Consider the following 26,906-nt stretch of genomic DNA (forward strand, 5'->3'; position numbering starts at 1 on the left):
GCACGGCCTCATACGGCCATATTTGCCCACGTGGAATCCGACAACTCTCTGTAAGAAAGATAAATGGAGTGGAAATTGACATGTGCACTGTTGAGCCCTATGAGCACACACGGCATAATCACAAACATCACTCTGTTCTGACCCGAGGTCCAAAGGTTTTGTAGAATGACTATATAATGATGGTAGAAATTTTTCTCCTCACAAAATACAACTCAAATCAACATTTAACACCTATTTATTTCATAAATTAACATGTAAACAAAAAAAGTCAGATGATCACATAACATTTATAGCGTGTTAATGATCGACTAACTGCACATTATCACTTCCATGTAGCATCATTTCAAAAGCCTGGCCTACATTGAGTCCTGCTTCGAATAAAGTGACTGAATTATTCATGCTAATTGACTGCAGCTCATTTAAGAGGTGTCACACTAAACCTCGAGCATGCAAAATTTCTTCGGAAAAAATTATTCAACCTATAATACATCCAAAATGTAAAAATAAACTACTCCACTTTACTGCAACCCTACAAATCTCTTTTGTTTCAACTAATGCCGGGTTCAGACTGCACGATATGAGCCTGATTTTGGTGGAAACAACAATGGCATTGGGACACAAAAATCAAATGTTTAATCTCCCATAGTGTCATAGTGGACAGAAAGACTAGCATGTTTCATTTATTTCGGTCCTTTGTCACATCTGTTTTGACAAATAGGCGCATAGAAGCTTTTTAAATATGGTGGTATAAGGAAAGAAAGCCATGAAGGAAAGGTTCAATAAAACTCCTGTAGTTATGATTTAGGTTCTCTCATCTCGAGGGACGACCACGACAGAGCGAAAAAAGATAAATGATGATGTATGATAGAGCTAACACGCAGCCCATTGTTAGCCTCGACAACATCACGCGTGCAATTAAAGGAGTAGTTCACTTTTAAAAAAAACTTTTTGCTGATAATTTACTCGCCCCATGTCATCCAAGATGTCCATGTCTTTCTTTCTTCAGTGGAAATGAAATTAAGGTTTTTGATGAAAACAATTCAGGATTTTTCTCCATATAATTCATTTTAATGGGAACCAAACGGTTCAAGGTCCAAAAGACAGTTTCAGTGCGGCTTCAAAGGGCTTTAAACGATTCCAGACGATGAATAAGGGTCTTATCAAGCGAAACGATCACTGATTTAAAAAAAAAAGTCAATTCGTTCGTTGAATGAACCAAATGACAAGAAAAAAAGATTTGTTCATTTTGATAAACAAGTTCAAACAGGAGAGTCACGAACGCACATCACAGAACAGAGCAAGGCGATCATTTGAGCTTATAAAACTTAAACCTTTTTTTTTTTTTAAATGAGCGATCGTTTCGCTTGATAGGACCCGTATTCATCGTCTGAAATCGTTTAAAGCCCTTTGAACAGTGTGCACCAAAAGTGTCTTGGACCTTGAACCATTTGGTTCCCATTGAAGTCCATTATATGGAGAAAAATCCTGGAATGTTTTCATCAAAAACCTTAATTTCTTTTCGACTGAAGAAAGAAAGACATGGACATCTTGGATGACATGCAGGTAGTAAATTATCAGCAAAAGTTTTTTTTAAAAGTGAACTACTCCTTTAAAGACAGCAAACAATGATTGGTCGGGAAGCAAGTAGTCTGAACCCGGCATAATAAGTCAAACAGAAACGGATCAATCTCCTATTGATCATGCATCTTCCCAAATACAAATTTGCCGTCCATGTTCACAAAAATGTAACTTTGAAATGCAGCAAAATTCACTTTCCTGTCTCCTGCTTTTACATGCATATGAATGGAAGTCAAAGGAACGAAAAGTGTAGTGTGATTGCCCCTTTCACCGTGATTATTCACTATACAACAATTGATTGTTGTCATTCGCCGATCTACTCTTCCATACGTGGACGTGCGCGTTTGGACGACGGGGAGGGGAACAACAAAGGAGTCGTCCTCCCTCGCTGTGCCTGCTGTGAAGTGAATCATCTCGTAATTGTGTTTCATAAATCACATTGGGCTGACGGAGGGAGTACAAAGACTGAGTCGTTTAGCACGAATCTTCTCTGCCTTTGTTCTTGGATTTCAGACTGTGAGACAAAGAGACTGGATGAAGCAAAACACAGATAAATACCAGCTGGCTTATCGAACTGTGTTATATGGAGGCCTGCCAGTTATTCTTCACTCACTTCAGGGTCACACTTTATTTTAGGTTAAAGCGAGAATGAAACAGGCAGGGATGAATTTCTGCTCTGTAAATAGTGAGCGTTATTATTTCTACTGCTATTAGTTCCCTTTTAACGAATTTGTTAAATGAAATAAAACCAGTAAACAAAGAGAGTTTTCAAATTGCAAAAACTGGGCTAGAATAGTCCATTTTAAACTGCACAGAACTAGTAACGAAATCCATTTCCATTGATAATCAAGTATATTTTTGCTTTGTCTGTATTTGTATTGAGCTCTGTGCAATGCATTCTGGAATGTGATTTTATAAAATCGAAAGTTTAAAGAATACAGAATCAGTTTTGATGAATGCTTAATGTACGCGATAGAGCTGCACGATTAATAATTAAAAAGATCACCATCTCGACTCAAACACGCAAATCACAAAAATCACTTAAACATTAAAATCGCTGACCCAGAGGAAGCAGTTATATGAAACATCTTCAGTCTTTTTAACCACACAGTATCATTTCAGTGTCTTCATATCATCGCAGAAGTACAGGGATAAACGTTTATAGTTCAGATATAAGCATTAATGTCTCTGGTAGTGATCAAAATAGAATAAATCACCTTTTGAAACCAACCAACACAACACTTAGATCATTTTACGTTACATCAAATTACACCATTCCACCAGTAGCTGGTTTCAAATGATTGTAAAATAAAATAAAATAAAATGATTTGTCATTGAATTATTCAAGAGATTCGTTTGCTGATTCCTCCAGTAATGAAAAAGTGAAGTCTTCAGGAGGGAGTCATTGAATCATTCATTCAAAACTTATTTAAAAAAATATAATTAATTCAAAAAATGTTAATAGACTGTTTTGTTACAGCTGAATGTGTTCCTGAACTGAACATTTGCGAACACAGGCTCTCGACAAACACACTAAACAAACAATGTCTAAAATATTTCTATTATAATGTTACGTTGCGAGTAGGGCTAGACAATAATTCAATATCAATATTATATATGGCGATTTTTTTTTTCAATAACGGTGATACGATTTTTAACCACATTTCCGATATTTCGATGTACATTAAAACACACAAAAGCCTTCATTTAAACACCTTAATCGATCCGATTGAGCTCGATCCAAATGAATTTTCGATCGAATTGAGTGTCGAGTTTAAGATTAGGATATTAAGAAAGTTAAAAATATTAATATTAATAATTTGAGTCTTATGTTTATTTGACGGTGATGTCACATTTCTTGTTTGTATGAAGGCTAAATAGAAATATTAACTTTTTTAAAATAAATATTATTTAAATAAATAAATAATAAATATTAAAAATTTTATTTCTAAAATATTATATAGTTTTATACAGGAGGAGGTTTTAGAGACTTCAGAGAACTTTTGTAGGTACAGGCATTCATTGTGGGCGTTCTTGGCAGTAGACCCGAAATTAAGAAATATATTGTTATATAAATTTTGCCCATATCGTCCAGCCCTAGTTGTGAGCAAAAAATATATATTTTGTACAAGTTTAAACAAAACTTGCAGAGCTCCTTGTAGTTTTCAGTCAAAAGAGAAAATGAAGGAATTAAGACAAAAATAAATATTATTATTGTAATTTTACAGTTGTAATGTAAATTAAAATGATTATTATTACAATTATTTTCCAGTGAAATATTATAAAAGTGATAATTATTATTTTGTAATTTTAATAGTAATGTTTAGCTATATTATTTAGTACAATAAAAATTATAACAATAATAATTTTTATTATTACTATATAGCCATTTAGAAAATCACAAAAATAGCAACCTTACCAAATAAAATAAAAAAAGCACAACAAACCAGGAATATTTTGATTGCATTTTAAGTTGCAATTAATTTTTTCATTAATGATCTTATCTAGATAAATTAGATTTTTTTTTTTAGGTTTTTAGGTTTATAGAACAAGGGGTAAATATACAAATCTGAAAGAATTTAAGCATCGGGGTCGAAAGCACAGCTGTAATATTCCAGTAATGATGCAAAAACATGCACAAGGACGAAAGCGAGAATGGAGCAGACGGATGGAGAGAAAGAAAGAAAGAGGGGATAAAGATAAAAGAATGTGAGGTGGTTAGGCTTGGCAGAGAAGTGCAGAGGAATTATGGGAGGGAAATGGTGAAAAGGGGTGGAGGAATGCAAGTGGAAAAAGAGAGCGTCTGAAAAAGTGAGAGAGGAAAAGGTTACGTAACACGAGCGGGCTCGGCTCAGACACCGGGACCGGGAGGACAACAGAAGAGACAATAGTGAAGGAGGATACTACAATGAGAAAGATAACCACATCAGGAAAAAAAAAGGAAAAGTCCTGACAAAATGACGTGTTTACGATGGGTTACATTTCCAAAAATCAAACCCCCCAAAAATATACCAGCTCCTGTCAAAGGCCAACAGCAGATTTGGGTGATATAATGAAAGAAGACTGAACTACTTTTATAAATCCCAATAAACATGACTGGATTGTAACGCAAACACAAACAAATACACTGATACACTGATGTAGGGTTATATTTCACAACCCCTCAATTGCTTTACACCATAAATTAAATCATGCAACACAATTTCTGTATGAAAATCTTGTTCCAAACCTTTCTGATGTTCATTCTTCTGTACAAGTGCTGCTGACAAACTGTTTTAGTGAACAATGACTTCCATTGTATGGACAAAAAAACCCAAAATGATTTTGTTCCACAGAAGAAACAAAAAGTCATACTGGTTTGGAACGACACGAGGGTGTGCAGCTATCCCTTTAAATCATAATGACCACAAACTTTATGTAAAATATGCAAAAAATCTGGTTATTTCTTTTTGATTTTGAAGTGAAACATGACCTGGGCATGTCTCTGTGAGATTCACCCACACTATTATCATCCTGAGCCAATACACATTCCACCATCTGTCAACATTCTCATAGGAAAATATCTACTTTTTTATTTTAGCAATTTTTCAGTAAATGGGAGCTAAAAACACATCTCTGCAGAGCACTAAACAGCATTCACTTCAGCTCTTGGTGGATTAAAGTGGTCTTTAATTGCAGTAATAGTAAATCTTCCATTTGCATAGCAGCTGTGTTCCATTAATAAGTGTGTGTGTGTTCGGGATCAATGTCCTCTGATGTACAAAGTTTAAATGAATCTCGATTTAAGTGCAGTCAGAGGTCAACGACAGCAGTTCCTCATACTCCAGTTTCTCAACCGTCACACTGTGATGTCATAAGCATGTGCCCAGACCGATTAGTCAGAGAGCGTTGCTTGCAAATGATGAAACGGTGTTGAAAATCAACCACCATGAAAACAAAACACTTATTTAGAGCAGGATCGTCATGCAAACACACACAGCAGGAACAGATTCAGGCATATGTGATCACGCTGTTCACTGAAACTAGGGCATGTTTCAGTGAGCTCAAATTTAACATCCAAAATCTGCATTCACGGATGCCTGATTATTTAGGTCAAAGGTGTAAAGCCAACACAGCAAGCCGCTAAACGCTCCTTTTAAAACAGCTTCCATTAATAAATCAACCTAAAAACCGAACATCGGCTTCCTACGTTATCTCCCTAAATATTTAATCAGATACAATATTATCTAAATGCTCATTGGATCTGCAAAGGGAGAGGATTTGAGCACCGATATTTGAAAAAAAAATATATATAGATATATAAATACACAGACATGCATGTATATTTAAGAAAAAAATATTGATATATAAAATATTTATAAATGTATATATAATATAAATTATATATAAATCTATATACAGTATATACATGAAGATATTTCTTAAATATATACAATTATGTGTGTGTATTTATATGTATAAAATAATTAAATACAGTGCACCCACATTTATTACGTAAACACAAACTTTTATTTTGGATGCTATTAATCGCGATTAATCGTTTGACAGCCCTTATATATATATCTATATCTATATATATATATATGAAGAGTTCAGATGCAAAAGCCTCTAAGTGCCATTTGAAATTTTCTTCTAAAATGATAATTTTAATCAAGCTTGTATATTTAAGTTCAGTAATTTCACTTAACCCTTATGCTGCATTAGGGACATTTTTGGTCTTTTGCAGTTTAATTTCTTTGACCATTTTGGCTGTTTTAATGCAAATGGTATGAAATTTGGCAAAATTGTGACTTTTTGGATACATGTAAAAAATGTGATCCCATTTTGCAAAATACGTATAACACACACTGTGTAGATCAAATAGTAACACTCAGCACCGTAAAGACCAAAAATGGCCCATTGAAACCCATTAAAACGTTGTTTAAATCTGAGGCTGTCAGTAATACATGAAACATGATTTTTGCTCAAACATCCTTTCATTTTGAAGCAAAAGCATTATATTTGCATTATATAGTGTATTCCACCAGATGACGTCACTACATATTTATTCCCTATGGGTGGAAATGCACCTTATTTTAGGCAATAGGCAATGTTTAATAGGTGGCCATTTTTGGTCTCTAACGCGCTAAGTGGGATTTTTTGCAAAGTGGGACTGTGATAATCCGAATCTAAAGTTTTCTCTTTGCATTTAGTTTATTGAAAATAATTGAATTTTTGTGTTTTTTCCTCTTATACAAATTGATGGTTTCGCAAACAAAACTGGTAATTAAAGGGTTAAAATCCTGAAATTGAATACATTTTTGGTAGTTATGATGAGGACTGATGCTGGTTAAAAGATTTAACTTGGTAAAAGTGGAAAATAATAATAATATATAATATTTTAGGCAATGTTTAATATGTGGCCATTTTTGGTCCTTAATGCACTCAACGGTGTTAAAAATCTAATGCAGCACAAGGGTTAAATGGCAATGAAGATTACCTATTAATTGCCATTTAAGTGAAATAACTGAAGCTTATACAAGCTTGATAAAAATGACCATTCTAGAAGAAAATTTCAAATGGCATTTAGAGGCTTTTGCATCTGAACTCTTCATATATATATATATATATATATATATATTACCCAATTTTCCAACACAACTGGTCTGGAATGTATATGAAATCAATGTGCGCGTTTCTGTTAGGCGGAGCTCACGATGCCTAAACTGTTATTGTGTGCTCTTGTCTGAATATGCATAAGACAACACAACAGGAAGTATGAACAAAAACAACACATGAAAGTGAAACATTAATTCATCACCTGCAGTTTACTTTGATTTCAATAAGAAGCGAAACATCAGGGTTCTCTGTTTCACCACATCTATTTTCACCTACGGCGAACCAGACTCTCCCTCAGGGGCCGAGCAGGAAATTTAACCTCGCTAAAGTTTTCAAATGAGTCCACAGCCGAGGAGGACAGCCCAAACGACTTCAGACTAGACTCCATTATGACAACAAGATCTATGATCTCACTGTACAAACAAGGTCGGAGTGGAAATTAACAGTGACTCTCTACAAGGTTCAAGGCATGAACACACAGGCCTACAGTCACAAACATGCCCCCACGCTCCCTCGGGACTCCCGTGAACAGCCCACATGTAATGTGCCTGCTTTGTGATAGCAATGTAGTCTGTCAATTCAAAAAGGTGCGTCGAAATTCACTTCATTGGGAATTGTTTTATGCCATTTAGCAGAATAGACTAGTGTGTTCAGACTGAAAACTCCAAAACACATCAAACTGCAAAAATAACATGTGGGATGTTAGACACTTTATGCACCTATTCTTATGTAGCGCATTTATAAAATGAATACATTAGAGAACACAGTGTGTCATTTGGGACACAACTAACAGCCTTGTTCCAAAGGAAATTCAAGAAAGACTAGTGTCGTGTGAAAAAATCAGTGAAAAATTAATTAAATAACTAAAAAAATGAATAGTTCATTTTTTCAATAGTTTCGAAATCACATGTACGCAGAACGCAACAAGGGGTCTCGCTTGGTTTTAGAACAGAGCCTTTTACTAGGAATTTTTCTATAGTATTGTGACATCTGGGTGTAACGCATTAGAGAAAAGAAAAAATGTCATGGACTTGGTTGTTGATTGGATTTTGAGATGTGTGGGCGAGACTCTAAAGTAAAATGAATAGTTCACAATAAGATCTAACAACTAGGGCTGTGAAACGATTATTCGTGATTAATCACATCCCAAAAAAAACTTTGTGTTTACATAATGCATCTGTGTGAACTGTGTATAATTATTTTGTATACAAACACACACACACACGCATGTATACATTTAAGAAATATTTGCTTGTATATACTGTACATATTTGTACTATACATAAATATTTTATATTTAAATATATACACTATATTCTTAAATATATACACTACCGGTCAAAAGTTTTAGATCAGTAAGATTTTTTATGTTTTTAAATGAAGTCTCTTCTGCTCACCAAGGCTGCTTCATTTGATGAAAAAAAAAAATGACAAACAGTAATATTGTGAAATATTATGACAATTTGACTGTTTTCTATTTTGATATATTTTAAAATGTAATTTGAAAGCTGAATTTTCAACATCATTGCTGTTGCTGATTACAGATCAGTTTTCAGTGTCACATGATCCTTCAGAAATCATTCTAATATGCTGATTTTATGCTCAAAAATCTAATTATTATTTTCAATGTTGAAAACAGTCATGTACCATTTTAGGTATAAAAAATAGAAAATTCATAAATAGAAAGTATATAAAATATAATCTTTTCTAACATTATAAATGTCTTTACAGTAACTTTTGATCAATTTAACTCATCCTTGATGAATACAAATATTTTCTAATTTCTTTCCCCCAAAAATAAAAAATAAATTCTTACTGACCCCAAACTTTTGAATGGTAGTGATTAATGTTACAAAAGCTTTCCAATTTAGATCAATTCTGTTCTTTTGAACTTTCTATTCATCAAAGAATCCTGAAATAAAAATGTAAAAAACTGCTTTCAACATGGATTGGATAATAATGATAAATGTTTCTTGAGCATCATATTATAATTATTTCTGTAGGATCATGTGACACTGAAGACTGGAGTAATGATGCTGTAAATTCAGCTTTGATCACAGGAATAAATTACACTTCACTATAAATTCTGTAAATTGTAATAATATTTCACAATATTACTGTTTTTTTGTATTTTTTATCAAATAGCAGCCTTGGTGAGCAGAAGAGACTTTTAAAAACATTAAAAAAAATCTTACCGATCTAAAACTTTTGACCGGTACTGTACATGTATGTGTGTGTGTTTATATATACAGAATAATTATACACAGTTCACACACGTACATTATGTAAACACATTTATTTTGGATGTGATTCATCGTGATTAATCGTTTCACAGCCCTAATAACAACACGCATTTAAGAAAACAGATTCCATTTCAGGCTGACTTTAAAAGTAGTAAACTTACAGTTTAATGTGACACTGGTCCACATCCACCCTGACAAGCTCCTCCTCCTCGACGTCGCTCTCTCCTCCTGAACTGCTCTCTGTGGCGTCCGAGTCGAACTGAGTCTCCGTCGCGTGCAAATGCGTGGTGCCGCTGAGATGCAGTCGCTCCAGTTCCGAGGCCACCCTGCCACCCTTCAAAAACCGACTCACATTGTGCGTGTCCACAGAAGCACGAGGCCCTCTCCACGCCCCTGGCTCCGCCCTACGGCTTGCGGCCGGGGTCAGAGTGCGGTCCAGGAAACCAGAGAGCTGCTGTTTGAAATGCCGCTCCACCTGTTTGGCCTGCACCACCTGCAGACGCTTGCGCAGACGCAGCAGGCGGCTTTCGATGTCCGTTTGCCTGTGCTGGCTCTGTTGAACCCGATCCCTGAGCAGAGCCTCCAGGTTGGGCGTTGGTAGGGTTGAGTCGTCGTGGACTGGGGAAGAGCTGAGGGACGAGGGGCGGTCGTCGAAGCCGACAATATCGCTACTGTTCGCTTCCACAACCATTCCACCGACGGGACTCTCCGCTTCTGCTTTGACCTCAGACAAAGCAGTGAGCTCCCTATGTGATGACACGCCTGGTGTCAAATTCTGCTGTGGCTTCACGTCACCGTTCTGTCCGCCGGTCGTGAAGGTACCGACGGACTTCGAGGACACCGATAACAGGGCTTCCCCGTTGGTGGAAGGCTGGTTGCTGTCTCCGTTCACTGTGGCCACGCTGCCTTTCTCAGCCACGGCAGCGCTCGGCACGGCCACTTTCTTGGAGAGTCCGTTCACAGGCACCATGGTACTCCCGGCTCCGCCACCGTTGACGAGGCTCTTCAGTTGTCCTCCGGTCAGCTCGAGGGCGTGACGCTTTCGCAGCAAGAAGTCGCTGCCGGCAGCAGCAGCGCTGGGGAATATGGAGCCGCTCAGCAGGCCGTGGCTCTTCAGCACCGACTGCTTGAGGACACCTTGCAGCTTCAGTGACTCCTTGACTTTGATGGCCGAGGGCAATGATGTGACATCAGAGCACAAGTACGGTGCCAGTTTGCCCAGAGACGGGGCTTTCGACAGGGGATCCTGCTCCTGACCCTTCACGTTGTGGTAATGAGCGAAGTTCTGCCCGTCGTCCGCGTTGACGTGACACTTGCCGTTGCTGTGGGCGCCGGCAGAGTCCGAGACGGAGTCGGAGATGAGGATGTTGCTGGCGTTGCTGTTGTTCTCGGTGCTGCCGGGGGAAAGGGTGGACGAGGGAGAGGCGAGTTTGAAGCGGATGTGGCGGGCTTCGGCTGGGGCGTCAGTCAGAGCGGGCGCCATCGCAGCCATGCAGCCTCCAAACCTTCACTCCAGCCCACCTGCACAGCCTGGCTGCAAAGGAAGAACAACACATTTATACAACTTTGAACTTTACTAAAAGGGCTACTCCACTTTTTTTTTTTTGAAATAGGCTCATTTTACAACTCCCTCAGAGTTAAACAGTTGAGTTTTACCGTTTTCGAATCCATTCAGCCGATTTTCTGATATTTAGAATAACATCAGTAACCAGACCAGTTTCTGGTCTCATTGACTTCCATAATCCATAGCAGGAAAATTTTTTAGAAAATTGGCTGAATGCATTTGAAAATGGTAAAACTCAACTGTTTAACTATGAGGGAGTTGTAAAATGAGCCTAATTCCATAAAAAGTGGAGTATCCCTATTAGTAAAGTTATGTAATAATTGTGCCTTGTAATGCATCGTATGGTCTCATGAATAACTGCAAACATGGTTATTATACATTTTATAATACTATTTATTCTCTGAACACACCTTTAGAAAGTATGAGTAAAAACAAACAATTTCAGATGTAACAAGAATCTGCAAATATTATAATGCATTTTACATTACAGTTATATATGAAAAGATATAATACATTATAATATATTGTACATAATGAATAATACCTTCATAATGGATGCATTACACATAAAAGAGACACAGGCTATTTAAATAAGTCCACTTAATTTCTAATATCTCATCGGAAAATACTTAGACAAGCAGTTTGCAACTCATTGCACTTCTGTAATCTGCATTTTTATGACTAAAATGCTCGAATCTCCATTTATCCACATGAATTGTGTGACATTACTACTACTACTTTTGTGCTTGAAATTGTGGAGGCTTTCATCATGAGTAATATACCTGAAACCCAATTGCAATCTCTGAGTCTGGACGATATTCTTTCTTCGCAATTCAAGCCAGCAGGCCGCCATAAGATATTTTCCACCATTCCTAACTTAGGCCTACTATTCATTAACATTTAATAATAACAACCTGCAGGAGAGACAAGCTATTTAGTCCACTTAATGTGTAATACTTAAAGAATCGACAGAAAATAGTTTCCAACCCAAAGCAGTTCTCTTTTATCTGCCTTGCTATGTTTGAATTAGTATATATGGATATGACATCCCCCCAAAAAATGAATTGTGTAAGGAGTTTTCCTATCTTAAAGGGTTTCTTACAACTGGTCTCAGATTTCAGAGGTATTCATGAGGAAAATACCTGAAACACAACTGAGGCAATAGTCTCAACAAGATTAGTTTTTGAGGGAAACACCTTGTAACAACATGCAATGTTGAACCATTCACACAAAAAAAAGTACATCAGAAAAATGAATTGGGTCAATTGTGATGCTAAAACACCAGATAAATTAAGATAAATACAGGCCAGAAGATAACTAGAGATAATAGAGTGAATGAAAACAAACAGGACTGTTTTATCAGAACTTATGGAACATTAATTTATTTGCCCTGATGCTCTTCACCTTAATAAACTCACCGACCTCAACAGAGAGGGGACCATTATCATAGTCATTAGTATGGAAAGACCTACTCTATTCAGGCTTATGTAAGAGCAAGCCTCCTCATTGCCCCCTCCTCCTCAGCAGACCATCTGTGTCAACGGAATTAGGGATATGCCTTTAGGCCTCAACAGATAAGAGACTATCTCTTCATGAGTACATGTAGAAGGTTCTGCCTTACAAATGCCATAACTCAACATTAGCATTATAACACGTTACTGCTAATAAAGTATCTCAGTGTTGCTTCATAATTAAATAGCCTTTCCCATTATTAAAGGAAGTATACTGACATGACAGAAGATGCTGAAGGCAGCAGTCCCACATGAAAAGTACCCTCATTAATTTTAAGTGGTGATAAATGATATTTGTTTAAACAAATTACCAACTGCTGCAACTTTACACAAAATCTGTTTATTTCCATGTGTAAAGAAACCGCTTAATAATATTACTATATTTATAGTATCTCGTTCAATTCCGTGACATGAAACGGACTGGTGGTCATGTGATGACAACATGGTGGTGCCCATGAGGGGGCGACCCCGCGCTATGTAGAATAAACAGCTTTTTTTTAGAACACTGATGTTTTATTAATATTTCTCAAAAGTGAACTTAAGTCATTTTTAATTAGCAACAAATTACCGAGTGCACATTTAATCTATAAACATTAAAACAAAACGCCGTAGCGTGTGTATTATCCGACCATTTTCGGGTTTGAAGATCCTAACTAGGTTAATATGTCACTGTAGTAAACATGACAAATCCGGTTAAGGTTTAACAAAGGAACGGGCGAAGTGAGCGTACATTAAAGACCCCATGAGTCTGTGTTCGCTCGAGTCATTTCAAATAAAATCAGATAAATGCGGGAATTTCGCATGACTGCGATAACAAGCGAGCTCCACCAGAAAACAATACAGGAAATACTAGAATAATAAACACTTAAGAACGCCATATAAGAAATGTGTATTAAATTAATGTTAAATTCGTGTATAAAAGCTCACACACAAACGCCTGTCTAGCTTCTTACAACCAAAACGCACGAGTCTATTTTCCCCACACCACTTCCGTGCATAAATTAAATAGCATTTCAGTTCAGACTCGACGTAGATGCTCATAAAATAAATTGTAAAAGGGCTAAAGTTGATTTTAAGGCATTCCTGAATATCTCCTACGCACCGTGCTGTAAGCAGGAGCATTAATATGCTCTCAAACGGCCTTGATTACGTTATGCAAGTCATTTTAACCACCAATTTGAACGAGAGTCGGCTTTAAACATAAGTTTAGTAGAAAAATGAGGCCGCGTGTTGTAACGTTAACCTTAGTAGCGTCAAAAGGGGAGGATATATGTGCCCATTACAATTAAAATGGCAAATAAATAATACAAAAGAACACGTGTGAGTTTATTGCATGACAAAGTACTAGAGAGTAATCCGTTTTAAAGGAACAAGCGCAGCGACCGTACACGCTTTCAACGCCCCATAAATAAAACTGTAACGTTAACATATTATTCTTGCAAATACAACAGGTGATTGTATAAAAAGGAGTCATATATGTGCAGGATTAGGTTTATGTAACATAAGTGTTGCTGCTCGAGATCGTCCACTAACAAAGAAAAAGGAGGAACCTACCACGTGACGGGCGCGCGATCCGAGGGAATTTCGGCAACTATTCCACCGACCTTTGGCTTTAATAGCACAATAATGTCACCAAAGCACAAAGTAAGCCGTTTGGTCAGGCAACCCCTCCGCCTGTGCCATATCCGTGTCCGCTTCGTGAAAAACAACCCGGTTTCTGGACCCCGTTTCGTTATCGGCTCCGGAATCACGAAATGGGCGATACTAGTAGACAACACCTTGCTGCTGCTGTCCCCTTCAGTGGATTATGGATAGCAAATATATATATTTTGTTGTATATTATGAATCGATTGTTTGCTCAGATACGAATTCTTTTCATATACGCCTTTATTTACAGATTTGAGGTGTCATAGACCACCGGTTTCGAGATCATTTTCTCATCGTTGAAGGGAGAAACGCACGAAAGATGGCGCCTCGTTCGTCTCCCTTGGATTTGAGCCTGACAAATACAGATGCAGTGCGTGTACGAGAGAGCCTGTAGGCGGGAGACATTCTCACGCCCGCCGCTAGAGTGACCGCAGACCCGCAGCTCCGCGGCTGGCCACTAGAGGGGGACCGAGAATCGGCTGAGAATGTTGTGTTAGGAAAAACATGAGCTATAATATATATTATATAGGCCTATATATATATATAGGGCTGTGCAAAAATTAATTACAATTAATCGCATCCAAAATAAAAGTCTGTTTTTACATAATATATTTGTGTGTGCTGCCTGTATATAATTATTTTGTATATATAAATACCTATGCATGCATGTCTATATTTAAGAATTATTTGCGCTTAAATTCTGTGTGTATATATATATATATATATATATATGCATAATCTATATTATATAAATATAAATATTTTATACATGAATAACACATTTTCTTAAATATATACATGCATGTGTGTGTATTTATATATACAAAATAATTATATACAGCACACAAAAATATATTATGTACACACAGACTTTTATTTTGGATGCGATTAATCGCAATTAATTTTTGCACAGCCCTATATATATATATATATATATATATATATATATATATATATATATATATATATATATATATACATATATATTTTCAAGTTTGGAAACAATACTATTTTTCATGTTTTTGAAAAAAGTCTCTTATCCTCATCATCAAGCCTATATTTATTTGATTAAAATTCTGGAGGAAAAAAAAAACAATAGGTATTGTGAAATAGTATTACAATGTAAAATTATTGTTTTCTATTTGAATATACTTATCTCTGCAATGCAAAGCTGAATTTTCATCAGCCATTACTCCAGTCTTCAGTGTCACATGATCCCGCATTATGTGATTTCTGAAGGATCATGTGACACTGAAGACTGCAAATACTGAAAAATGAACTTATCATCGGAAAAATAAATTATATTTTAAAATAGTTCATAATCAAATATAAAACCATTATTTTAAATTGAACATTAATTTATATATAAAATATATTAATGAAATATTTAAAATATTTCACAATATTACTGTGTTTTCCTCTAGTTTAATAAAATTTTACAGTAAATCCATGGTAAATTTTGGTGATATTGAAGAGGCTTCTAACCCACATTCAGGATATGTTCACACACAGCATATTATTACACAGTGGTTATATCAGCCCAGTGTTGAGTAATTAAGTAATTTAGTTGTGTCATTTAATTACTTTTCCTTTGAAAAAAAAAAAGGGTAAGGAATTACTCTTAATTTTTCTGGAATTTAATTACAGTTTGATGTCATCGCATGAAATACTGTATAGTAGAACAATTCTATATAAAACAACAGTGGATTTAATATTAAAATTTAACCTCTATATTGTTTTTAATGTGTAAATACTTTGGTCAGTTCAAGAATAATTTTATATCATTTATTTGAAAGAATTAAAAGAGCAGCTTCATATCCTCGCTTAACTAGTCATGGTTAATATCCATGGGCTTTAGAATGTAATTAATAAGTAGGTTAATGCAATAATTTTTAGAGAACTGTAATCTAATTACACTGTTGTTGATGATGTAAGGCTTAGCTTTTACTTATTTTGAGTAACTTATATATATATATATATATATATATATATATATATATATATATATATATATATATATATATATAGCCTATATATAATTTATTTTATACATATATATATATATATATATATAGGCTATATATAGTTTGTTGTATATGTTATGTCATATATAGGCACTGAAAGCAGTTTATATGGATACTAATGGTAAAATCCATTAGAATAGGTTTAATGCGGTCAGTAAAAAATGAATAAACAAACAAATAAACGTCGCTCATAACGTCAGCAGGAAGGAAATTACGTCAGATAAACGATGTCGCCAGAACCACAAAATAACGCCATGACATGGACTTTGATCAACATTAAACTGTTATTTTTGATCATATTAAATTAATTTGTTATTATTAATGTATTTTCTCTGAAAATTCGGAGCATTTGTTGCTTGTATTTGAGGTTTAGCAGCTAGCCTAGTTCCGTTTGTGACTGTCCCTGCAGTGGCCACTGTAGAGCGCTGCGCCATCTAGTGTTTGATTGAGGGACAGCGCGCTGCAGTTCGTGCTGAGTGTGCTGTTCCTCTTTCCTGCTGTACAGTAGCTGTTTCACTATTATACGTCTTCTTAATATATTTGGTAATATAAAAATGTAAATCATATTTGAGAATCTCCCCAGGCACTATACAGTAACTTCTAACAAGAAAAACTGCAATTTAATTCAGACATCATATAAGCTACTCACCTCCTGTAAGATATTAGCCAGTTTATATGAAAAAGGTTTCACATAATACAAAATACGAGTATTTATTTATTTTTTTTTAAATTTAAATCTCCTCATTCACACTTTAAAACGAATGATTACGACTGGATCTTGATGCTTTGCATACACTTTCAAGCAGAAACTGTAGATATTTTGTAACATTGATACTAAATAAACAGCATGACATAGATAACATGACATGGAGCCTACCATTAAAAAAGGTACATTCCTGTTTTGTTTTTTTTAAAATTTGACATTCTGCTGACAGACTTGCTCTCTAACCCAGTAAACATAAGCTCATTCCATTGAGGCCAATTTCGCCCAGGTCACCTTTACCATATCTCAGTCCTCTCTGACACTTTTTGCACACTGTTTCTCCTCCCTCTCTTCCTCCTTCCCACCCACAGTCTGGGAAGTAATCCTATATATATGGGTTGTTCACCCTGTACTTTCCTATCTTAACGGTGTTCCTCAGCACTCTGACTTAAGTCACACAAACAAAGAAAAATGCCAGAAGAAGTTCCTGCTCAGTGCAAGGTTTCCAAAGATGAGCTGGATAAATGGTGAGTCATATTTCAGTAATGATATATCAAAATCATATACATTAGAGCAAAATTGAATTGTGAATGGTGCTTTTTGATGATTGGTGATCCTGTTGCATGATTTATAGCCCAGTATGTTTATTTGTAACAAGTTTTTATCATGCATCACAAAACCTCTGTGTGTAGCCTATAGGTTATCTGCAGTGGTTTGTGAATGAGACATGTTGGATACTGAACGACAGGAGAGACGATTAAGCACATGTGCAGGGAGGGGGAGCAGGTTTTGGAAGTGATGATGGAGGTGGAAAATTACCCATGTTAGCCATCATGTTGCTAAGTTAAAGCATGTGGCTGCAAACATTTGATGTCAACCGAGTTTAGGAAACGCACATCACAATAGGTTCTGAATAAAGCTCATGTCATTTTCCCCGCATTGTACCCATCACGCACAAATGATTAACCTCCATCTGTTATTGTTAACAAAGCAAAGTGCTCTATTTCTAGGTCAAAAGGTCAGAGGTCAATGCACTCACACAATGTGAACTTTACGGTGAGTTGCACAAGTTGTTCCATTCACCATCTACTTAATGACTATCTCTTAACTGATTTAGTCAAGAGCACTCATCATTTGCAGCGCATCACTTCTGTTTAGGCCTCTTACATATGAAATATAGCATTTGTAAGAAACAGATTATTGCATTATGTATCAAATTCATTCAGTGAAAATTTAGTATTTCAGATGCAAAAATAATACAATTAACCATCTAGTCCTTATGGCGGTAATTTCTTATTAATTTTTTTTATTTTATTTCATATTTTGTATTTTTAGGGGCTTTTGTGGTACTAAATTATACAGTTATGATCCATTTATTACCTGTTAATCACTTTTTAATTAATCTTGATTGTTTTGAAGCACTTAAAATGAGTCTCTTTTTAAAGAAGACAGATTATAGAAAAAAAGTTTTTAAAAGTTATACACGTTTAAGTTTATTATTGTGAAAAATACATAAAAGTATGATTTTAAATTTCTAAACGAAATATATATTTTTCAAAACATGTTTTACTCTAAAACGATGCCATGAATCTAAACAAGCGTTGTTCCAAATTTGAGGTTGGTTTCTCAAAAAATTAGCTTTCAGTAAGATTTAATTTGGGCGCAGTACCAAACGTTTCCATTAGATGAAATTTCTGGAACCAAGTTGTTGAATCATGTCCAGTGTGTGTGTTTTCACATAGCAAGTGTCAAAAAAGAAACCAAGTTTCGTACCATTCCAATGGAAAAATAAAAAACGTAAAATTGTCCACACGGCCCGGACACGGTTCAAGGGTTTTTGCAGAATGACAGTTCAGTCAGGCCTATATGCATAAACACATGCAGGCCAAATTATAAAAATATCTCATGTTTGTATGCAAAAACTTTCAGAAGGAATGCTGTCTCCGTTTGATGCCAAATTTAGCATGAACTTTAGTTAGAAGTAATGTATATCTGTGATGTAGTTTTAAATAGACTCACACATGGAGCGGCGAGGGAGTGCTCACAGCTCACCTTACATCTCCTGTATTGCAATGTCTGCGTTATTTATGAGGGCAAAGGGTGCTGTCACGTACAGAACCCGCCCAGTGTGTAAGAATTATGTTTTATATATATATTTTATTCAGTTTTTGCACATAGCACATATAAATTTGTTGATGCATAACATGTCCATTAGACTTTTCAAATGACATCATGATATAAATCTATATATTTTCTAGATTTTAAAATAGACAATTCTTGTATATTGCATTTATTATAAATGGTTTATCCATGCACATCATATATATATATATATATATATATATATATTCATGTGTCATCTCTTCTCTGATGAAGTAGGCTAAGGATTGGACAATCCATCATGTTGGCTTTATAATTAATTGTGAATATATGTGAAAGATGTAATTCAACAAGTGTTAACTTTTAGTTGGCTTTCAGCATGTCACACTGCAGGACTTGTCAGTTTTCCAAAATAATTTAGCATTGATGCTATTTCAAACGTCCCTAATGTTGTTTTGGAGTCTTCTACAAGCATCCAATGTCAAAAAACACATTAATGTTCTCATTGCACATCACCTAGTTTGTCTCAGAGTCTGAAAACCGTTGTTCAAAGATTCAGTCTTTTTAAATCCCTCCTTTCCGCGAGTCTACTCTGCTCTGATTGGTCAGATAGCACAGTCTGTTGTGATTGGGGTTAGACCACTAGGAGGCGCCTTCTGCCCTATATATATCTGCGTCTCATATTGACGCTATTGGGTGCCATGTGCTTGGATGTATACGCATTGACAAAAGCGTCGTATATGACGCCTTAGGATGAGAATGCATTGGTAAGCCATATAAATGTCAGTTCTGGTGGCTTCCTCAGCTCTTTATACACAGTGATATGAACATGAACGATGGTTTCATTTTTTTCCCTATCAGTTTTCAGCGAAAGTACTTCTGAAGTGCATACAAAGTGGATTGGGAGTGCTTAAAGGCATGAAATCAAATTTGACAAATCTTCTTTTTATTTGGAATATTGTAGTGTTTATTATAAATGATTTATCTGTGCACTTCATTATTTTTTTTTTAAATTCATGTACCCTTATAATCTTTAATCAAATACATTACCCTTCCCTCCCCCATCAAAACAACCTCTCTTCTCTTTCTGTCACGTGCCATGGCGAAGAGATGGTCCTCACAGAACATGAAATAAACGGGGAGGAGTCGGATCCAGATCCAACTCCTCTCACCTTACATATACCTTAACCTACCCAACTCCACCCCCTGATCCCCTAAACTTACCCAACTCCACCCCCTGAACCCTAAACCTACCCAACTCCACCCCCTGATCCCTAAACCTACCTAACTCCACCCCCTGATCACTAACCCCACCCCTAAACCTAGCCATCTCCACCCCCTGATCCCTAAACCCACCCCTAAACCTACCCAACTCCACCCCCTGATCCCTAAACCCACCCCTAAACCTACCCAACTCCACCCCCTGAACCCTAAACCTACCCGTAAACCTACCCAGCTCCACCCCCTGATCACTAACCCCACCCCTAAACCTACCCAGCTCCACCCCCTGATCCCTAAACCCACCCCTAAACCTACCAAACTCCACCCCCTGATCCCTAAACCCACCCCTAAACCTACCCAACTCCACCCCCTGATCCCTAAATCCACCCCTAAACCTACCCAACTCCACCCCCTGAACCCTAAACCCACCCCTAAACCTACCCAACTCCACCCCCTGATCCCTAAACCCACCCCTAAACCTACCAAACTCCACCCCCTGATCCCTAAATCCACCCCTAAACCTACCCAACTCCACCCCCTGAACCCTAATCCTACCCATCTCCACCCCCTGATCCCTAAACCCACCCCTAAACCTACCCAACTCCACCCCCTGATCCCTAAACCTACCCGTAAACCTACCCAGCTCCACCCCCTGATCACTAACCCCACCCCTAAACCTACCCAGCTCCACCCCCTGATCCCTAAACCCACCCCTAAACCTACCAAACTCCACCCCCTGATCACTAAATCCACCCCTAAACCTACCCAGCTCCACCCCCTGATCACTAACCCCACCCCTAAACCTACCCAGCTCCACCCCCTGATCCCTAAACCCACCCCTAAACCTACCAAACTCCACCCCTGATCCCTAAACCCACCCCTTAACCTACCAAACTCCACCCCCTGATCCCTAAATCCACCCCTAAACCTACCCAACTCCACCCCCTGAACCCTAAACCTACCCATCTCCACCCCCTGATCCCTAAACCCACCCCTAAACCTACCAAACTCCACCCCCTGATCCCTAAACCCACCCCTAAACCTACCAAACTCCACCCCCTGATCCCTAAATCCACCCCTAAACCTACCCAACTCCACCCCCTGAACCCTAAACCTACCCAGCTCCACCCCCTGATCACTAACCCCACCCCTAAACCTACCCAGCTCCACCCCTCAGATCTGGATCTGACTCCACCCCCTGGATCTTGTGTACTGCAATGAGGTGCTACTGATGGAGAAAGGGTGCAGCCAGATCTATCGGTTTATGCAAATTTGTTACATTGTTACGTAAGATTGTAACAGGAAGTGAGACTAGAATTTTCATGATGACTTGTTTCAGCAGTTTAGAATCGATTCTTTCTTTAGGAGACAATAACTTAATTTGTTGTGCACTTTCTTTGAAACAATGCAGACATTTTACATTCACAAAAAGCCATATTACACACTGCATGAAAGCTAAAATTCAAAAAACCTTTAAAACTGACAAAGCAGCACTTTTTGCATGTCCAGATTAAACACACTCTATATATTTGCAGTGTTCAGGGGAAAGGCGCAGAGGGCTGTAAAGAGCTGCTGGAAGCCTTTGAGGCGTGCGTGAAGGGGGCCACGGCGGCCTCGTGAGGGGGACATAATTTTATATGTAAGTATTTATTATGTTTTAGTTGAACTTTTATACTCGTTGAAATTGATCCGCAGTACTTGCTCATTTTATTCAGAGTATTTAATTACTTCATTACTATGTCTTCTCTGCCTGGACGAATGAATTGATTTGTCCATTCTGATTTTCTTCTGCTATTTTTAACTAAGGTCCTTCCTTTCTGGGTCCTCCAGTGTCCTTGCATTCCCTCACATTGTACTGGACTGAACCATTTTGAGGACAGTGAAAGGGGTGCAAGTCCTGGAAAGCACTGGAACTGTTTAGTTTGATCCCGAGAAGTCTTCTCGGTGTCCCTCATGTCGTCCATGTTATTTGTAACTGTGAAAGAAAGAAGAACCCAGTTTTTATTTTTGTTCAGATTCACACTGTGAAAAAAGCATAATGCATTTAATCTGATTTTGAATAAATGACTATAATTGTTTCTTTATTTTGCCATTACTCTCACACACTCAGAGGTATATAACAGAGATAAGATAACTGACACTAAATGTCTGAACTGTATGTGATTGATTTACCTTGAACTGCAGTGGTCTGCTTACTTGATAACTCATGCCAAGTACACTGCAGTGCTGCTCATTCAGTGTAAGTGCCACTGACTGTCAGCACTATCTATTGAAGAAATTCTAAAGGTGCTGACAAAACAAATTATCATGCTGTTGCCATGTAGTTTTTATGGTATACTGCTAGCCAGGACCTTCGTAAAATTAGAAAAAGATTCACTAAAAAACTGCATTTTGTATAACTGTGTTGACGCATCATGGTTGTGACAGCACAATTACGTAAAATAAAAATAATAAACCCAACAGAGCCTGTGTAATTATGTTCAACTCTTAACAGGTGGAGTATATTAAAACTTGATATTGTCTGATTTGTTATTTTTATCTTGAATATTGACCAGAAGATGTATACACTTAAAAAAAAAAATATATATATATATATATATATATATGACCTATACCATATTTTTGGACATGTTATGAGATCAAAAACATGTTTTAAGAACATTTTGGTAACGTTCTCATTAAGTTATGAAAGCATTATTTCGGAATGTTCTCTGAACGTTCCAAACTTCCGTTTTTTTAAAAAGGCCTATTTTTAAAGCGGCCTTTAGCGAATGTTCTATTTTTGTTTCGTTTTCTATTTTGTTCTATTTTCATTATCATTTTGCAAACGCCATGGCCATGGGAACATTACTTTTAAAAGTTTTCTGAACGTTTTGATACAAGTAGGCTAGTCAAGTTCAACTACAATGTTTCAGAAAATAAATTATGTGTAAATGTTTTGTGTTAAACATTTTGAGAACATTATTAAAGGGATGAGTTCAAGTCACGTGAACAAGAGTAAAAATGGTTTAATAAAGTTTTTTGTTGTTGTTGTTGTTGTTTTGCAAAAAAGTAACTTTTTTTTTAAAAAAAAAAGACTTTTAACGATGTGTTTACTACGTTTCTGGGCCTTGAAAGTGGTAATAACGTTACAGTCAGAAAGCTCTCGGATTTCAGCAAAAATGTTCCGCAAAAGTGTTCCGGAAATGAACGAAGGTCTTACGGATTTGGATGGAACGACATGAGGGTGAGTAGGGTAATTATTTAATATTTAAAGTCTCCGTGAACCGGAAGTTGCAAACGATTTTTCTGCTGTGACGTATTTCCAAGTGAAACGGAATATTGAACAGAGGGCAGGGTTTTACTCTAGCGCTCCTCCTCTCCATCTCTCGCTCATAGCAAACTAACGGTTTGAGGGGAGTGGTTAAGCGTTTCCCCACCCAAACTGTGAAACCTACGTCATCAGAAAAAGAAACCGTTCCAGACCGGAAGTAACTTTTCAGATTTTGATTAAAGATTACTAAGGTAAAACATTTTTTTAATATATATTCACTTGCACGGATTAATTGTTCACCACAAGACTAATATGCGCTAACAAAGTAAATAGGTTCAATTTTGATTTCACGGGGACTGACAAGATTTTAATTTTCGGGCGAACCTTTACAGACCAGACAACTTTGAACTAACATTCTATTAACGTCACTTAAAGGATGTTTTATAATTACATTTGAGAGAGAACCTGACTGAACGCGAGCTGAAGTCCGAGAACATTCCTGGAACATGATACCTCGGCGTTCTTTGGAGTTCTATAAAGGTAATTTGATACATTTAGTTTGTTTGTTGTTAAACGAAACTTGTCACAGCACTATAGTGTTGCCCTTTTGTTGACTTGATTGTCTATCTCCTCTTTTGTAAGTCGCGCGCTTTGGATAAAAGCAAAAAGAAAAGGCCTAGCTGTAAATCATAAGTGCACCAACATAAAACCTAACCCAAACCCCAAACATAAAAAGAAGCCTACTGTCTTATTATAAATAAAGGTTCCAATGATTTTTTTTTTTTTTTAATTTAGAATAGCCTATTTAAAAAAAAACAAAAAAACAACAAATAACCTTTTACTTTAAAGTAGCCTATGTGGTAGCCACCGCTGTGGTAGCCTACATTTTTTCTGTAGCCTGTCCAGATCCGTAGCGCGAGAGGTGCAGTGGGGGAGTGTGTTGAGAGGGAGGGTTGATGATGATGAGGAGGAGGAGGAGGGTGTGGGACCCGGATGCTGATGCGAGGAACCAGAACGGAGAAAATAACGCTTTACAACGCAAATACCGTCAAGACACACAAGATATCAGCGATCAGTGCGCAACGTATACATTTGCATCAAAAACATCAAATCTCATCCCCAAAAGTGTCCAGCGGGCGCGAGTGTGCGCGGGACCGGCGGAGAAGAGAAGGATGAGGATGAGGATGCTGCGGTCTGAGCTCAACATCAGCAGCACAGATGAAACAGATCGGGTAGATCCGCTACAGTGATGCGAGAGCGAGCAGCGCAACCTGGATCTCCTCACAGTGACATACACGATCGGACTTACATACACGATAGCTTTGCTGCTAAAAATGAATCGGGATTATATTTACCTGTTTGTCTAACCGTAAATGGTAAGATTCTGGTTCCTTTACCTGTGATTCAGGCCTAGCAAGTGTACTCTAGGCTTGAGTCCACTTATACTGTAGTATCCACTAGTATAAGGAGGACTTTCTAAATGGTGTTTGTTATGAGGGGATGGCCAGCTGGTAGATACATCTAGAAACACTGGTCATAAGTCTACTAACCGCAGCTTATCAATACTGCACCTGGCTCTCTGTCATGGCATGCGCTGTGAATTAGAAGTCTGAGGAGGGTGACTTTGATTGGCAAAGCTATGAATTAGGCTGCTTTACTCTGTCTTTACATTGCCATCTGTATCTTTCCACTCTGTTACATACATGACTCACAGACAGTACCGGTCTGAAAGATTTCAGAATAATTAACAGGCCCGTGTGACTGTTGCCGAGACAGATTTTAGGGAATCCCAAGCTCAGCATGGATATATTTCCGGGTTGTTGCAGACCCCTGCAAGACTATTGTAGAAAAACTCAGCTCAGAAACAGTACGCTGTGATAATATTGCATGCAGTAGCAAGTTTATCAGGAGCCAGGCCGCCACTATGTCTAAGGAACTGTCAGTGACCCAGACAGCTCAGTATGTGGGGCCGTATCGACTCGAAAAGACTCTCGGGAAGGGCCAGACAGGTAAGGAGACGTCGTTTTCCTCTGTAATTTCTGTTGTTTTCAAAGCAGTCGTCGCTGATGAATTGTCTGGTGAATGTCGATAGGTCTGGTGAAGCTTGGGATTCACTGCATCACTAGTCAAAAAGTAGCCATCAAAATAGTCAACCGAGAAAAGCTCTCAGAATCTGTGTTGATGAAGGTAAGGAAACGGTAATATTGTACTTTTCATTGCTATAGTGTCACCCACGTCACTACTAATAATAATTCATTTCAATTTCAATTCGTATTCAATTCAAATGTTAATATTCTACCTGTTAAAAGTATTATGTTTTACCATGGCGCAGTGATGGTATCAGATACCACCAGATATCAGATTATGGCATACTGCATGATTATCATATTACAGTGCTATTTTAGAATCATTGAGATACTATTAGGGTTTTTAATTTTTTTTTACATTTGGCAAATTTAGTTTAGTTGTTTTTGCTATTTTATTAGCTGTTTTAAAATATGTTTCAAATTTGAGTTATTTAAGTTAATGTTGATTTTACTTCAAGTTACGTTTCAAGTAAAAAAGTTATTTTTATGGGTTTTAGTTTTGATTAAAGGGATACTTCAGCTCTGGAAAGATGAATGTGTATTTAAAACGGGTCATTTATGTAGAAGAAATGTGAAATTATTATTGAATTTGGAGCTTTCTAGACTGAGAAAAGCCAAATGTATTTTTTGGCTTATGTGGATGAAAAACAACAACTCCCAGAATGCACTTGCTTCGCCTCCCTAGGAGGCCACGCCTACTGGTAACAGAGCGCATAGTAGTTAGACAACAAGTCTAGGCTACTAGTGAGTCTCCATGATGAGTTTCCCTGAAAATGAATCGAGATCGCCCAAAATGTCCGGGATTCGGCTTTTGCGATCTACAGTCGCCATTTATCATGTTTACTGTGGCGAGCCGGGCCGCGGGAGAACGGCGCGAGGCTGGTGGCGTGAGTACCGATGAGCGACACCTGTGAGACGCACCGGTCTCGTATCTCTCACGGAGGAGCGGGAATTTTCTTAGCAATGTTATACGCACATCAACCGATCACTTGTTTAGCGTTCATGTAAACACTACAGTCAGATTTACCAATCGGAATGAATTCAGTTAGATTGAAACAAAAGGTGTGCATGTAAACAATGAATGGCGAAAAGCTGAATCCCGGACATCGACGGCCGGACATGTCCGAGAAAAAGAGGACGGTAACCCCTACCACTCAGCTTTCTCCACAGAACAAGAGCCCGCTAGCTTAGCTTCCAAAAAAAGATGGCTGATACTATGTGTTCATTCTGTGAGTGAGATCGCCCTCTATGGGCGGGTTGAGAACATGCGGGACAGACCCGACTACCGACTGTAGTCTTTAGCCTCTGGACAACAAAATCCTCCGATGAAACAAAATGATGATTTTTGCGTCATCAGTGGATTTTTTCAGTACATAA

At 37.3% G+C, this 26,906-nt stretch overlaps 2 protein-coding genes and 1 long non-coding RNA gene across 8 annotated transcripts in view; 2 read left to right on the forward strand and 1 right to left on the reverse strand.

Annotated features, from left to right (window-relative positions):
• Positions 1 to 14,479, reverse strand: part of kansl1a (KAT8 regulatory NSL complex subunit 1a) — a 31,401-nt gene extending 16,922 nt beyond the window's left edge. The window contains exons 1-2 of the mRNA XM_039658972.2: positions 14,049 to 14,479; positions 9,581 to 10,953 (exon numbers count right to left, since the gene is read on the reverse strand). Of these exons, the coding sequence (XP_039514906.2) occupies positions 9,581 to 10,911 (1,331 nt within the window). The 5' untranslated portion in view covers positions 10,912 to 10,953; positions 14,049 to 14,479. The remainder of the gene's footprint in view (positions 1 to 9,580; positions 10,954 to 14,048) is intronic.
• Positions 14,480 to 17,200: 2,721 nt separating this feature from the next.
• LOC120469494 (uncharacterized) lies at positions 17,201 to 22,267 on the forward strand. The gene is made up of 3 exons (XR_005620391.2): positions 17,201 to 17,395; positions 21,725 to 21,828; positions 21,996 to 22,267. It is a non-coding gene; the product is annotated as an uncharacterized LOC120469494 (long non-coding RNA).
• Positions 22,268 to 24,400: 2,133 nt separating this feature from the next.
• brsk1a (BR serine/threonine kinase 1a) overlaps positions 24,401 to 26,906 on the forward strand; it is a 29,815-nt gene continuing 27,309 nt past the window's right edge. For 4 of the 6 annotated variants that reach the window (XM_089121805.1, XM_089121806.1, XM_039658289.2 and 1 more), the window contains exons 1-2: positions 24,401 to 25,451; positions 25,535 to 25,629. In XM_089121805.1, the coding sequence (XP_088977931.1) occupies positions 25,367 to 25,451; positions 25,535 to 25,629 (180 nt within the window). In that variant the 5' untranslated portion in view covers positions 24,401 to 25,366. The remainder of the gene's footprint in view (positions 25,452 to 25,534; positions 25,630 to 26,906) is intronic. The other 2 variants (XM_039658292.2, XM_039658293.2) reach the window with 1 other exon arrangement.

This window comes from Pimephales promelas, chromosome 17 (assembly GCF_988280905.1).
Source record: "Pimephales promelas chromosome 17, fPimPro1.hap1.1, whole genome shotgun sequence".
Lineage (NCBI taxonomy): Eukaryota > Metazoa > Chordata > Actinopteri > Cypriniformes > Leuciscidae > Pimephales > Pimephales promelas.